Genomic DNA, 16,354 nt, shown 5'->3' with positions numbered 1-16,354 from the left:
GCATGTCTGCAAAATGATATGCCCAGCACCTGTACATATAAGGTTCTCTGTGTGATGACCCGGCTTGATAACTTTAGTGCTGCTCTGCCAGTGATAGTCTTCATACAAAGTTTATTTTTTTTTTTCTTTTTTGAAATGTTACAAAACTCATAATGCATGCCAGTGTGAATTAAATAATTCATTCCAAATTAATTTCATTATATGCACAATCAGTTTGCGTCAGGTTTAATATGCACGGACGTTCTGAAAAATAAGACATTTAAAATAACAACTGCATTAATGCAATTAAAATGCTTAACAATAAATGAGTTGTAGTAATCATGAAGTCTGAAGTGTGTATTTCTAAAATAATGTTTTGGTTTTATACAAATCCTATACTCTTCACAGTATCTGTAACGTTCCACATTATACAGATACAGTTTCTGCACTGTACCCAATATAAGCTCCCGTGGTGGGATGTTTACAATAATGGAGGTCGTGATTTCCCACATTAAAGGGGGAGTCGGTTTCTCTTGATTTGCTAATCCATTCTGCCTCCCACTCTCCAGTGGCCAGCGCTAAACAAATCGTGCCTGGGTCCAGTGTTTCAAAATCACAACATGGGGGATATGGCAGGATGCAACGCAGGCGCTCTTGAGTTTGCACATTGCCTTCTATTCGTTTAGCGTTCAGCAAACTTGGGCCTTTGGAGTATAAATATGTACTGTTGCATCTGTTTATTTCCTGCATCAGGATATACATTCAGATGTACAAGCTAGAGCAGTTTATTGATTCAGCCTCCTAATAATAAGAATGGCTTTGTAATAGGTTTTTGCTGTAACCAAGGCTACAAAGTTTCTTTGTGATCAGCTGTCATAACTGACTCGCACCACATGCATCACACGTGATCTGAGCACTGATCTTTTGAATTTGTTTTCCTTTTTTTTCTTTTTATATACCAAGATCAGGGATGGGGAAAAAAAGTCAACCATGTGATTAGTCGATTACATTTCCCAACCGGATACAAAGTAAATTGTTGTGTCTAGCAGGAGTGATTGGTGTTAGCTTGTCTGGTGGACAGCTGTGAGTCTGAAACTAGGAAAAAAGAAATTTTGAACAGCACTTGTTTTTCTTCCATAATTTCTTTTAATGACTGTACTTCATATTTAATTCATTTATCTTCCATCTCACCCACATGTACTGATCTGATGATTATATTTTTTTCTCGGCTAATTTTGGTCATAGAATATTGAGTACAAAAATAATATATATAATACATATATCATGATTATATATATATATATATATATATATATATATATATATATATATATATATATATATATATATATATATATATATATATAAAATCATGAATTACTGTTTTTCATAATTATATATTTCATCTGATTTTGTAGCATTCTGTTTTCCTTCATTCTTATTTATAAAATGATAAGAACAGAAAATAGGAGGCACTTTTTTACACAGAGAATTGTGAGGGGTCTGGAACCAACTCCCCAGTAATGTTGATGAAGCTAACACCCTGGGAATCCTTCAAGAAGCTGCTTGATGAGATTCTGGGATCAATAAGCTACTAACAACCAAACGAGCAAGATAGGCCGAATGGCCTCCTCCTCGTTTGTAAACTTTTTTATGTTCTTCTTAATCTTCTTTTATAATTTATACAGCTGGTTAATCTACAAATATACCAGTTATTTTATGGATTGACCGATGAGCTGGTAAATCTACACATTTACCGGTTAATCCTATAGATTTACCGATTTTACACATGAACCTTAATAAGTATGTGTGTATATAACGATAACTTGCATTATTGTTTTTTTAACATAAATCACTAATGTTCTTCAGAAATTTTAAAAGTAAATTCAATGACAAACATTTAGACAAATTAATTTTCAATGTCTTTGAACATTTCACTGATCACCGGTGTCCTTTTTTTATATGACCTTACAAGGTATTTTTACAAATATTCTTGTTGTGGACAGGGTTTTGTTTTTAATGCCACCCACCTCTTGGTCTGATTACATGCCGTTTCTAACTCTGAAGGGTTATACATATTGATTTTGGTTAAAAAGAAATTGCCTTTTATATTTGCAGTGATTGCAATATGTCAGTGCCTATCACAAATGCAGTGGATGTATATATTTTAGGCACATTGTTCTTGAACGTTGGCTGAAGAAACAGGAATGAACCCCAGGCAACTTGTTGGCAGATGTGCTACTGTGCTGTAAAGGTCATGGAATACCCAATGACAAGCTGGGGTTCTGCTGGGGACCTTGTTTTGAAAATAATCAATGTGTACAGTTTGTACCCCCAAGTCTAGTATTGGGCTCAAGGGGTATTGTAGTGATCAAGTCCCGTCCGTTTGTTAAGACTACACTGTGGACAGGATATCTCTTGAATGATTTAAATTAGGGTTCACCGAATTCGGACCATGACTGTAACTGAACAAGCTTGCATTCAGATGTTCTTGCCTTGTTTTTTTAAGATCACAGGGTCATGTTTTAGGCCAGAATGTCCAGTAATACTTTTGTACATTCAAGGTAAAAATTGAATTAAATACTTTTTTTGGTTGAATTACAATGGGCTTGTACAGATATGTTCACAAATATTTGACTATCTTTGGAATTCCTCTCCTATTTTCTGCAGCTACAGATAAAACACACCCTAATTATTTGACCCATCTAAAATGTTGCATCAGCTTATAAAAGACTTCATAACAATATCTTTACCCATTTGCCTCATCATAAAAGATGTGCTTAAAATGTACTATTCCTACCTATGAAAAACTCGGTGGCTGCCCTGATCAACTATCCACAAATAAACGCAGTCTGTAAATGCCTTCTACAAAACACAACACATTTATTCCTTTACTCTCACAGCAACTCAGTCCTCATATAAACCCATGCACTGCCCCTTTAGTGTTGCCATGTAGGCCAAGAGGTTCAGGGGATAGTTTCCAAAAGCACTTCTAGGTACCAGTCTGCTAAATAAAAATAAATAAGTAATTAAGAAAGTACACCACCCACTCGATATATCGCGGGTGTCGGGGTCCAATACAAATCCGCTATATATCGTATACAACCACTCCCTTGTTTCATCGTGGGTGTCAGGGTCCAATATAAATCTTCTACGCAACACGCTTTTTCTCATTTTTCGTATAAAAAGCAGCACACCGTTTTAATTCGTACTTTGGAGGGTAATTGCTTCTCATCAACTTAAGTCTCCAATTAATTTAATGAGCCTCTCCTTTCTCAAATGCCCAAACCCGCTGCATTCAAAGAATCCATTCCCAACATAGGAGGCTTGTTGCTTCAGCAAGTAGATATTTAATTTGCTTTTTGTTATTGTGCAATGCGTATGTATATGATAACAGTACGATATTAATGCTTTTTTTTTTTGCTTAAGTGTATTTTTGCTTTTAGTATATTTTTGTTTGTGATGTGCAGTACGAAATAAAACAAACAGTAATTCGAAGTGAAATTCTGTATGTATAGTGCAGCTAAGGCATGCACAGTTAGACTGTAAAAATGGGGAGCCAATTCCAGGACCGCGATATATCCGAATCCGCAGTATAGCGAGGGGCGATTTAACGAGGGGTGGGTGTAACACATTGTATCCTTTTAATCCTGAGTGGATTTCTACTAAACATTATCCTTCTATCTTAACATACTGTATTTTGAAACCAGTAAAAATAAGATAGCTTGCTAGCTAGCACCTGATAGCAAGTGCTAGCAGTGCCTTGTGAAACTGGCCCCTAGTAGCTTCGCTGTCAGTTGTATGTTTTAGTACTTGTGAAGGGTGAATCGATTCCTGTTTTAGGTGTATTGTGGTGCTTCATCACATTCTCTGTTGTTGTTTGAAGGATTTAATTCATGTTCATTGTGTTTTCTAAAAATGAAATTCCAGTGACTCAACATGAAATCATCAAAGCAAAAAAAGTGCATGGTTTCTTTCCCTTTATACTAATCCTGCTTTCCTGTCTGCCCTCGAATGTAACAAGGGACTTGATTCTTTTATTTTTTATGCAATCTAACAGCGCAGTAAGTAACATTCGCACATAATACAATGCAGCCTAGTAAACAAGAGACATCACGGCGAGAAACGATGGTACGCAACTGAATACAAAACCCTTCTGAGTTTCAGAAATAAAAATTAATATAAATGAAGTAATTGGTTTTGGAATTGGCTGAGATTAGATAAGCATTGGTAAACTTCCTATTTCCTAGATTAGTATTCTTATGCAAAAAAAAAAAGAAAAACTGGTTATAAATGTTAAGCGGTGGTGATGAATGATACTCTTGCTGTCCTGTAACCCCAGCCGCCTTTCTAATCATAGATTGCCATAAACCACACTGCTAATAGAACATATCAAAGATAATGTGTCCGCGTTGCTTTTACAGCCTTATATGCACAAGCTATTTACGCATGCTAATGTATTGATAAACTAGTTTTTCAAAGGATGGTGTGTTCCTGGGTGGCATGGTGATTTAATGCAAGTGGTGTTTATTGTTACTCTGCCCATCTGTGGGTGTACATTTGTTCGTATTTCAACAGTTCAATTTGGGTTGAATTATGATCCCTTCTGTAGACAGTGTACTGAGGTGTAAATCGCAACAGCTGCAACTCCTATGCATAATAACAGACAGGATGAGCAGTTACTCGTATCCATAATAATAGACCTTCTCACAAGAGTAACACTGGAAAGTTTGATTTGGTACTCGAAAGCACTACATGCCAGAATATGAAAATCTCAAATACACTTGAAGGAAGCGCTGCTAATAAGAAAGTGGGGTGGAGTCATATAGTCAGAAAAAAACATGTTTATGGAAGGCTTTTGAAATTGGAAAAGCACTCAATATTTACAAACAATGCAGTGCAGCAAAGATGTTTAACAACCCTTTTGCTTGTGGCTTGTTTTGCCAGCTGATAATGGGAAAAGGTGTGCTATTATGTGGAGCTTACACAACGTAGAAGTTACTTTCCTGATTGATTGCAAATAACTTTGTGGCACTGTATACAGATAGGGTTAAGTCCTACATCACCTACTGTTGTATTCACTCAGATTGCAGTGGTAGCCAGGGGCAATGCAGCAAGTGACACAGTGTTGCAGTCCTGTTATTTCTGACCAGCTTTCAATCAGCTGCATGCTTGTGGTATCATCCTTGTTGAGATTGGTAAAAAAGAAATGGAGGGACTTTATAAAACTTCTATCAAGTGTTCTAATTTGAATTATGCTACTACATGTTCTAAATATATATATCGTTCTTTTTTTGTTTTTCAGGTCCGCATCGAGACAGCAACAACATTGAAGCTTGATATCCTTTCAATTTTGTATTTAATCATGTTAATTATTAGCAAAGTTATTTACGTTTTAGGATAAACCCCATACAGAAGAATATTGGACGTCATTTTCTTTTTTTAAGGTGAATTTCAGGAAGCAGGTGCTCAGGCTCCTCCCCTGTTTTCGCTTCCTGTCAATCTACCCATTCTTGTCAGTTGGCTCCCTGTCGATTTTTATTCATTTCCTTGCCATTTTTCCCTATTTAAACTGTTTTATATTGCCCTGTTTTTGCGTCTTGCTTTTTGTTGGTCTCGTTTTTGTTTGGCCTTGCTTTTTGTTATGCTGCCTGAGTCTTTTTGGGGGCATTACTCCGTTCAGCAAGAGTGGTAAAAAGCCTTCCCTATGAAGAAACTGGCTGCACTGTTACAACCCCGTACTCTATACATGCATTTTGTAATTTGAATTTCTTAACTTACTTACCTGTAGATGATTTTGAATTCAGAACGGAACAGTTTTTACCAGTAAGTAATATACCGAACTGCCAGTTAATTAATCTCACTTAACATTTTGACTGCCATGCAAATAAAAAGTTTGTGTTTCTGCTGTGCCCTGGTAAAAATGATGATGATAATAATAATAATAATAATAATAATAATAATAATAATAATAATAAAATATTGGCCCCTCTGCAAGGCTGCAGGTGAAAAAAGTAATTGCGAAGGTGTCCTGGGCTGAAGATCTTCTCGTGACATGAGATATTCTGGTGTTAGTTCTGCACGGTGGTAAATGGTTTGCCAAATGGTTAATAGTTTATTTTGTTAACAGTTTGGATATTGTTTCCCCTCAAATGTTTAACTCAAACTTTACCAGACATAAACATTTGTATGTTTATTTTTTTTTAATTAATTTTATTTTATTTCAATTTGTGTAATTAGACTGAGCAAAAAGACTTCTTGATGAACTGCACATATTTTTATATTGTAATTTGTTAGTAAATGTTTTTTAATAACCAGACTTCTATATCTAGTTTTTGAAATGCTCTGTATTTCTGACTTGCAGTATGAATGTCCTTTTGTCTATGTACAGTACCTGGAGTCAATTTTCAGCCTGCTCTTCCAGTTGCTTCAGCAGGTGACAGAGTGCGACACCAAAATGCATGTCCTCCATGTGATCTCTTGTGTCATTGAAAGAGTTAATGTGCAGGTAAGAGTGTGTCGAAGGCATGTCAATGATACCGGTACATTTACAGCAATTGGATATCTCCAATCGTAGTATCCCCTGAGGTTTTAGTTAAGCTTTTAAAACTGATATTTGTAGAAGAGAAACTTTTTCTGGACAAAAGAGCTTGGTTGCCCCTGAAGACAATGATTGCTCATCAGTAAGGGTACAATTTTGGTAGTGTCATTTTTAGTACATTTCACGGGCGAGATGTGGCAAAGCTTTCATTTATGTCAAGCGCTTTCAATGTGTTTGTCACAGCTTGCTTTTTGTTTATAATCCACAGGAACATTACATGCTGTACAAAACATCATGCCACCACTTTCATGAAATTTCCCCTTTTGAATATTTTTCACTTCTCTGCTTAGCAGTGATATTTGCCACTTTACTTGTACTTCTGTCTCCATTTTTGCATCCGATAAACTTCCATTCCACTCCTTTACATGCGTGCTCGCTCAGCTGCAAATCTTATTCACTGACCTACATAGCTACACGTAAATGCTGCATGCATACACAGCCAAACGATTTACAGATACTCGCAGATTTGTATTTTCAGTGCATGACATACAGCAGTTTTTAAAGAAATGAAGGAAGCACCTAATCAAATGTGTTTTTACATCCATTTCCAAAATTTTACAGACTCTTCAAATTCACGATTTCTGTGACCTCCATGACAAAATCGTATCCTTACTCATCAGTGAGCAAACCTGACAGCCCCCTTATCCATGGGTTTTGAGTTTGCTTGTTTACAAGTTTGTGATTATGAACTTTGTAACTTTCCTGAAATCTTGTGTTTACTTTAAAAGGCACTCCTGTTCTAATAGTACAGTAAATGATCTGCTTTAAAAAACATTGAGTGGTTACATTTTATATAAATTAATAAAAATAAAAAAATATTATGAAAAGTTTACACTGACACAATTTTACCTAAATCCCTCCTGCCATTGCCATCAAATGTGTACCCAATTCTCTAGATCTGCTTCTGTGGATACACTTTAAAAATACAGAACAGTACTTGGCGAACAATAGTGCTTCCTTGTAAGCATTTTAAAAGGAAGTTTGTTTCACCTTTTTTGGTTTTAATAAAAAAATCTTTGTAGACACTCATTTGTTGTTCAAGTACTGCGCTGTTACAATTACACAAAAAATACATTTGGGAACACAGTAATAGACTGAATGGTATTTGGCTTCACAGTTCTGACATTATTTCAGTTCACTGTTTGTACCCGCGTAGCTACAGTCTCCTACAGTTTAAATGACTTGAAATTGTTATTTGAATAAGACATGGATAAAATGTTATGCATGGAATAAGACATGTTCGGTTGAAAATAACAGACGTTCAGTGCACCTCTTACTTTGCTTTTGTGTTTTTAAAATTAAAATAAAATGTATTTTTAATATGCATCAAGTGTTTTGATTTTGCTCTGTTTAGAGGTTATAATAAGTTTATATCTTTTGGTACGATGAATTCTTATATTTGTAAGTGTTGTCTCTTTTGCGCCGTCTCACAGTTTGTGTCACAAGCAGAATGCATGGAATAAGCTGTTGAAATAAGTTGCACACATTTTGTAGCGTATGTTTGTGTTTTTATAGATCAGGCCCTATGTAGAGTGTTTGGTGCAGTACCTGCCTCTCCTTTGGAAACAGTCAGATGAACACAATATGCTGCGTTGTGCCATCCTCACAACACTCATTCATCTGGTTCAGGTACAGTAACTTTCTGAAAGCATTTCATTGTTTTATTATTACTTAGTCATTACATTGTACATGTATTTCCCATGAATTCTTACTGTATTCATATAACTAAGGTAACTATTTTAAATAGTCTTTTGGAACCTTGCAAACTGTTTTACTTGCTTAGTCTCAGATTGGAAACTACAATAAATGGTAATGTAACATTGCATTGGAAGTGCGCTTTCATAAAACTGTTTGTGTTATATTTATAAAAATATTTTCATGCACACTGTTGGCTGTAGCAGAAACCAAGGAGATCCGTAAATCCTTTCCTGTAAGTGCATTATTTTAAGAGCAGCCTTAAAACAAGTTTTCTGTAAACATCCTCACATTTTAAATGCTCCCATTTGGTCCATACCACTAATTAAGCCAGGAGTTGAATTTAAAGCTTAATTATAAATACTTTAATGTAGACAGTTAAGAAGAATATAATTCAGTTCCACATAAGGAACTTCCCTAACCTTTAACAAGGATTGGGGTTAGTTTGTATTCATTCATTGGTGGCAACGGTCAGAGGGCAAAATTTGTAAGGTTACTTTGAATTATATTCTGATATTGGAGTACCGTAAGTAGCGGGGTTCTGAGAAATATAGCATTGTACATCACCATGTGTTGCAACAACTCTTTAAATGATGTACCTGTAATTTCTCTTTCCATTGTTAACATCCTGACTACTTTTAAAGTCTGATTGAAACCTCTTTTCAAAATGGCAGCTATAGTGCCCTGGAGTTTTAGATTGTCCTCTAAATCACTGCAGGAAGATTTATAACAAGACGGCGAGCCACAGTACACTGCCCTAGTCCAGCCTCCAACATGCCAACATTGCACCAAGGCGCTGCAGTCTTGACAGACGTGGCACGATGTTTTTTTTCTGTGATATCCTTTATTGCTTTTATTCACGCTTGCATTTCAACAGCTGAAATCACTCCATATCCAGTGTCCAATCAACTGTCTCATGAATTAAGTGATTAAGTGCATATGCTTCAGTCATAGTCACTCAAGCGTGTCATGGTCAAGGATGAATGAGTGATTAAAAAGAAACGAAAAACATTTCGTCAATGTCAATCTTTATATACCTTATTTTTTTTTCAAAAAAATAAATGTTAATAGTGATCAGTTTATTTTGATGTTAGGTGTGTGTATGTATGTGTATATATATATATATATATATATATATATATACACACACACACATATATATATATATATATATATATATATATATATATATATATATATATATATATGTGTGTGTGTGTGTGTGTGTGTGTGTGTGTGTGTGTATATATATATATATATATATATATATATATATATATATATATATATATATATATATATATATATATATATATATATATATATATATATATATATATATATATTATTATTATTATTATTATTATTATTATTATTATTATTAAATATAACAAGTGCTCAGGCTTTTCTGTTCCGTACAACATCATGGATCATTATTGCTGTGTTACCTGTCTGACTATGTGGGCAATAATCCTACACTATCAGTGCACTAGAGTGGCCATTTTGAAAAGAGCTTTGAAACACACTTTAAAGTTATAAGTGTAAAAAGTTGTCAGGACGTGTAACGCTATATTTTTCAGAACCCCGTTACTTACTCTTTAATACCAATGAATGAACGCCTGGCAAGCCTAACTTGAATTTTCATACTGAAATTTTCGTCAAACATAATTTTCAGTGAAGGTGGAAGAGCTTTAGTTATTAATTTTCAATAACACATTAAAAATCTTTTGTTACAATCTTATTAAACTTCCTGTCCTCAATTGATAAATAAAACATGTTATTTGCTCTGATAGAACTATGTAGCTGTTAATTCTCACATATTCTTTGTTATTGTGATTACATTGCTCAACTGTCTTATTATGGGTGCAAGGAATCATCTTGGTATTAATTTGCTGAATTATCCAATTCAGCAATAATTAATGAACTAACTGTGACGTTAATACATTATAGTTGTATGTTATAACTGCTTCTGCTGTGTAGGATCGGAACATAGTATATGGTTTCAGTTTTAATGGGGAAATGTACTGGAGGTTTAATTGGCTTTTTTTTTTTTGTTTCTTGTATTTAAAGCCCTCGTCAAAGTAAAAGGGCAAAGCTAGTAATGTTTTTTTTCCATTTCTCACACGGAAGCCCATGCCATTATCTTCATTATCTGTCCCCATGAGGTGAGGATATACTGAGGAGTACTACATTTGAATTAACCCCCGCCTAAGAACAACCCCCCCTGGACTAGCTATATTTTCATCCTTTATAATGTTGGCAGTCCTTAAAGCTAAAACTGCTCATTTACGCTGATTATGGACCAGTTCTCTCTTGCAGAAACATTTGTTGAGCTTTATGTGCAATTTATATTTGTAACAAATTTTATCTAGCTTAATAGAAACATATCCACGACCTATTTAACTAAATACCAATTTACCAGTCTGGCAGTGGTTGCATTACTTGTGTTCTCTGCTATTAAGGCTCCTGTTTATTTACCTTGTCTGTTTTTTTTAGTTTTATAACAATTAGCCTTATTTGTATTTCAAGGGTATTCCTGAAAAATCTGTTTGGAAATCCCAAAGCCAACATTTGGAGGGTGGGTAATATCAATTGCCATATGGGTTTAATTGCTTCATCATCAAGCAACCTCTGTCTAATATACCTGATGCATTTAGCATGCTTTGGCCTTTTTATTAGGAGTTTTGTTCTTTTGCATTGTACTTTCCTGTGCTTTTATGGTGCATTTTTGATTCTATGGAATACATTAGAGGTGAACAATTTGGTTGCATGACGATTTGAGAGAGACATTTTTTGATCTCCAGAAACCAAGCCTATAGGTATGTTGATTTGTATAGGTCTTGTGCTGAGAAGCGTGTCACTAATGTTGCATACATAAAACAATTTGTTTATCAATTTCAGTATGTAAAGAGTACTCTCCTTTTTTTTTTGTTTTCCCCTCGTTTTTTTTTTTTCCCCTCGGAGCAGTGTACAATAATACCATAGCAGATATCGCAGTGTCCATGAAGTAAAGTGGGATTTGTATAATCTGCTGTCTAGATGTGATGGATTACCTTAGTTATTATGTTTTGGAGCCAGATTACTACTGGTGATAGTGGTCATTGTTGGCTCCAAAGGCTCTCAAAAAGTTTATGTGCAAAGAGCATCTTGTGGTCTCGACCAGATGGAAGAATAGCCAACGTGGGTTACTCCATTAGAGCATCCGGTCATATTGATGATGTCTAATATTTCATGCTCCTGATACCCTTTAAGGAGTAAGCCTTTTTAGCATTATGTCAATTTTTTTGTTGGTTGAACATTTTCTGATTGTTTTCTGATTTGTAACTATTGTGGTGTTTTTACCCCTTGCATTGTATTTCATAGGGTTTAGGAGCAGAAAGCAAGAACCTTTATCCATTCCTCTTACCAGTTATTCAGCTGAGCACAGATGTCACCCAGCCTCCACATGTCTATCTGCTAGAGGATGGTTTAGAATTATGGTAAGTCAGCTGCATATAGTATGCATCGCTTTTTATAAGCTTCAATTGTTTGTGTTCATTGTTAGCCAGCATTAAACAAGCTCCCTGTAAACCACAATGGACTGAAATGGATAATCCTACATTATTTATTGACTGACTATACTGCAAAAATACAACACTGTACAGTTTGTATACAAATGTCACAAAGGACTCACTGACAGCATAGCATAAGCAGCTTGTCATCAAGCCAAATTTAATGATTTGGTTGAAATCTAAGTGCAAGCAACACTTTTTATTAACTTTTTAAAATGTGAAATCCAGGACCTTAAAAAGGAATTATAGAGTATTATCAATTCATCAAATAGGTTAAACCTGATAACAAGGTGGCTGATGGCTTAACAAATAGAACACTGACATCTGGTCTAGTAGATAAGAGCCTCAGGGCTCTCCTGTTGACATCCACTTTATACATACAAAACAGTCTGCTGCCATCATACTCCTGCAGTGTGTTGTGCTAGAACTGTGTCAGCGTTCTACGGAATGTCAGTGCTACTTCAGTATGTTGCATCATTTTGTTGTAGACTTTTAGATAGGGAAGTGTTAAATGGACATTTAAACTTTGTTCTATCCAGTTTGATTAGTATAACATTTTCATGTCTGTAGACGCAATGAAATTGTAATCTTTTGAAAAATAACAGCTGTTGATTGCAAAATGACACATAGCCAAGAGAAACCATCTGCATACTGGTTTCTGTTTGAAGATTGATTGCAGTTTGATGTGATGGTTGTTTATAGCTGGCAAGTTGATTTGCTACTTGGTGAGGACAAACCTTGATGAGGGTGAAAGCTGTTTCTTTTTTAGTGTCTTCAAAAAGTTGTTGGATGTTCAAAATGATAAAAGTACCCTCACAGAGGTACTGTATGTGATGCACCTGCACTGTTTCTGCGCCTTGTTGTTTCTTTCAGGCTAAATTGTCTCAAGTTCTGTGATGAAAGTCACTGGCTTGTTTAAGTAAGTTTCCATGGATACTAAAAGCATTTTTGTTCTTATAAAATAAATTGTACATTAAAGTAATTTTCAGATGCGTCTGTGTGCATTAAAGTCTTTGTTCTTTTTTGGCTTTGTACGTTGGGTCTAAACAAAATAAAATACATCAATTGATACTTGGGATTTATATGAGAATATTAAGTAGTTTTAACATCAGTTTAACATCACAGTGACATATTAGAGGGATGGTTACTAAGGAAATCTATTGTTTTTGCAAACACAAACCTTTTTATTTGGGGTGTTTTGTTAATATGGAATGCTTTCTGAATCGCAAAGCATTTTAAAGGAAAATGTGAAAACGTTTACTTATCAGCCTCATTGAAATTGCAAATAGTAAAAACATGCAAGCAGTAGAGTGGAGTTCCCTGGTTATGAAAGAGTTTGTTCTGAGGGTCTTGTATAAAAACCGAGGTTGTGAAAAAAACAGGTTAATAATTAGTGCAGGGATGAATATTCAAACAAAAATCACATGTTCGTATTTGCTAGAAATGACAAAAATTATTTACCGCCTCACCAGAAGTTGCGCGACAGTTTAAAAAAAAATAGCAAATGAAAAAGAGCTCCGTGTGATATGAGATTTAACATATATATATAACAAAAAAAAAAAAAACCACAGGATCAACACAGCAGCTCTTGAGCCTCTATTAAAAAGTTTTAGACACCAAAAAGTAAACAAACTAGATTATGCGCGCGCTCGCATAGTGATCTCTATGAAAAGCCATCTAGGTCAAAAATGTGTTTGGGCTCCCGAGGTGGCGCATCCGGTAAAGGCACTCTGTGTGGAGTGCAGGATGCTCCTTATAGCCTGGAGGTTGCCGGTTCGAGTCCAGGCTATTCCACTGCCGACCGTGGACGGGAGTTCCCAGGGGGTGGCGCACAATTGGCAGAGCGCCGCCCGGGTGGAGAGGGTGTAGGTCGGCCAGGGTGTCCTCGACTCACCGCGCACTAGCAACCCCTGTAGACTGGCCGGGCGCCTCCAGGCCTGCCTGTAAGTTGTCCAGAGTTGTGTGGTCCTCCTCCGCTGTACCTCTGAGGTGGCTGCATGGCAGACCTGCAGAGTGAAAAGAAGCGGATGGCTGATGGCACACGTTTCAGAGGGCGCGTGTGTCAATCTTCATCTCTCTCCTGAGTCAGCACGGGGGTGGCAGCGGTAAGCCGGGTTGAAATAAAAAATAAATAAATTAAAAAAATTGCCGATTTCCAAATATATATATATATATATATATAATATATATATAAAATTGCGTTGCTGCTTTAGAGAGAGCCAGAATCTCATGGGACAGAAAAAAGGCAAGCATGTCATTCTGAAATGCCTCGCTTAAACAGTGCCCAACTTCCTGGAAATGTTGTGTAGTGATTTTTATATAGATTGTATATATTATATTTTTTTGTTGCGACTTTATGTTATGTAGAATGTAATAAACGAGAACCAAAACAGCGAGTCCTCCCGCCCCCCTTCATTTTACAATGCCATTTCCACGTTTTGTATTATTTGAAGTGTTTTAAAGTTAAATTTGTTTTCATTTGCTTGTTCGTCAACTCCAAAAAGGCACAAGTAAACCTCATGTTATTACTTTATACCAGTGTGTCTATGACCACTGTTTACTGTGAAGAAATGGCAATGGCAAGGAATGAACAAAAGAGAAATAAAATGCGGTGTCAACTTCTATGTACTATTTATTTCGGGAATAAACCAAACAATGTTTAACTTGAACTGTTATTTGACGCCCTTTTGTTTTGTAGTTAATTCACTGGGGTAAAGCAAGTCCAACATAACTTACTCCTGGGATATTTTTCTATTTTAACGCATTACATATTGTAACATTTTGCTGTAAAATAAAGGCACACACACACGGGGCCACGCCCCCTTGCTCCTGCTGCTATGCTGTCTCAGAGCAATATAATGGCTTTTATTACTTTTTAAATAATAAACAGATATTTAAAATCATGAGCGAATATTCGAATATGAAAATCCTGTGTTCGTCCCAGCACTATTAATAATATACTGTACTTTCACACCAGTTCATCTAAAAACTGTTCTACCAAAATGTGTTAGATGTTGAAATAACCTCCAAAGTTTTAATGACTCTGTGGGCCATCTGTCAGAGTTTCTTTAAACAAGCAACACATCTTTAGACATGGCTAATTACATGGAACAACTGGTACTGGCTTGTTTTCACAAACCTCTAGGGTCATTAGTTACCTCTGAGTCATGTGACTTATTTTTTTTCCAGGTTAGTGACACTGGAGAACAGCCCATCCATCACACCCGAGCTACTGAGAATCTTTCAGAACATGCCTGCCCTGCTAGGTAAGCACGCCCACATTTAGCTACAATTAAGTTTCTGCTTTAGAAATAATTCTGCTAAAGTTCCATTTTTATTGAGTATTATTTTTGTATCTATGGTTAATAGCTCCCGTTTCTCCATATCCAAAAAACTTTGAATTCAAATCATTCTTATGGTCTATTGCACTCAATGGTTAATCAATAAAGGTTTTGCCTTGTGGTGTAAGCTGATATGTCACCATCCACTCTCTGACCTGAGTAGGAAATTAACTGTAAATAGCAGATGGATCTCAATAATGTCTAGTTTATGTCTGCTTTGTAATTTCCCAAAGGCTTTCCAGTTCTGAACTTATAGCCTACCAGCTGATAAAGGATTGAAGTAATAATGTGAGAAGACCTGGAGGCATTTCAACAAGCACCGAAGAACCTGTAGGAGTTATTAAAATCAGAGAGATAGATAGGGTGGTAGATACTGTAGATAGAGAGATAGATAGGGTGGTAGATACTGTAGATAGAGAGATAGATAGGGTGGTAGATACTGTAGATAGAGAGATAGGGTGGTAGATACTGTAGATAGATAGAAAGATAGATAGGGTATTAGATACTGTGTATAGGGTGGATAAAATAGCTAGATATGATAGATCAATACATATATTAAGGGTATATAGAATGCATATATACTGTATCAACAAACATCTTTTTAAATACGCTTACATGAATTTCCTCAATTTTTTTTTTAACAGTAAGTGTACTACATCAGTTCTTGTGAGATTTGTGCTTTTATATTTATGCTCCTAATCTTTTGAAAGTTAGATTAGGTTACAGGTGATTTAAGAAGTTTTGCTGGTTAGACAAACTCAGTGTTGTGTATTTAAGCATAGTATCTGGTTGCATATTAAAATAATGGCTGCAAATTAATATGAACTCCAATGCATTACATTGTCGCCTCCTGTGGTGTTGCACTTGAATTCATTATGAAATGATGCACATTTTTTTACATTATCTTCAGTATTACAAAAAAAACAACTAAACAATTATTTAGATGTTATTCCTATGCAATTCTATAAAACTGTATTGCAATTCATAAGAATTTGCTACCATTAATTTAAGCCTTACCCAGTATCATAAACTAAGTATGGTGCTATGTGTTCGTACCAGCTTGGAGAAATAATGTAAATAATTAGACGTCTCTAATTAGCAGCACAAAAGCTGTAATTCTTTTAATTACTTTAAATAAGTATACAGGTTAATCCAATATGCAGTGCTATCATATTTTTTGTTGGATC

General features: G+C 35.5%; 1 protein-coding gene across 1 annotated transcript in view; it reads left to right on the top strand.

Annotated features, from left to right (window-relative positions):
* Positions 1–16,354, top strand: part of LOC117403633 (importin-11) — a 175,370-nt gene that overhangs the window by 67,885 nt on the left and 91,131 nt on the right. The window contains exons 17-22 of the mRNA XM_059012207.1: positions 5,285–5,318; positions 5,765–5,805; positions 6,371–6,487; positions 8,096–8,209; positions 11,639–11,754; positions 15,016–15,092. Of these exons, the coding sequence (XP_058868190.1) occupies positions 5,285–5,318; positions 5,765–5,805; positions 6,371–6,487; positions 8,096–8,209; positions 11,639–11,754; positions 15,016–15,092 (499 nt within the window). The remainder of the gene's footprint in view (positions 1–5,284; positions 5,319–5,764; positions 5,806–6,370; positions 6,488–8,095; positions 8,210–11,638; positions 11,755–15,015; positions 15,093–16,354) is intronic.

Source organism: Acipenser ruthenus, chromosome 1, assembly GCF_902713425.1.
Source record: "Acipenser ruthenus chromosome 1, fAciRut3.2 maternal haplotype, whole genome shotgun sequence".
Lineage (NCBI taxonomy): Eukaryota > Metazoa > Chordata > Actinopteri > Acipenseriformes > Acipenseridae > Acipenser > Acipenser ruthenus.
This window is presented reverse-complemented; position numbering and strand designations above follow the sequence as displayed.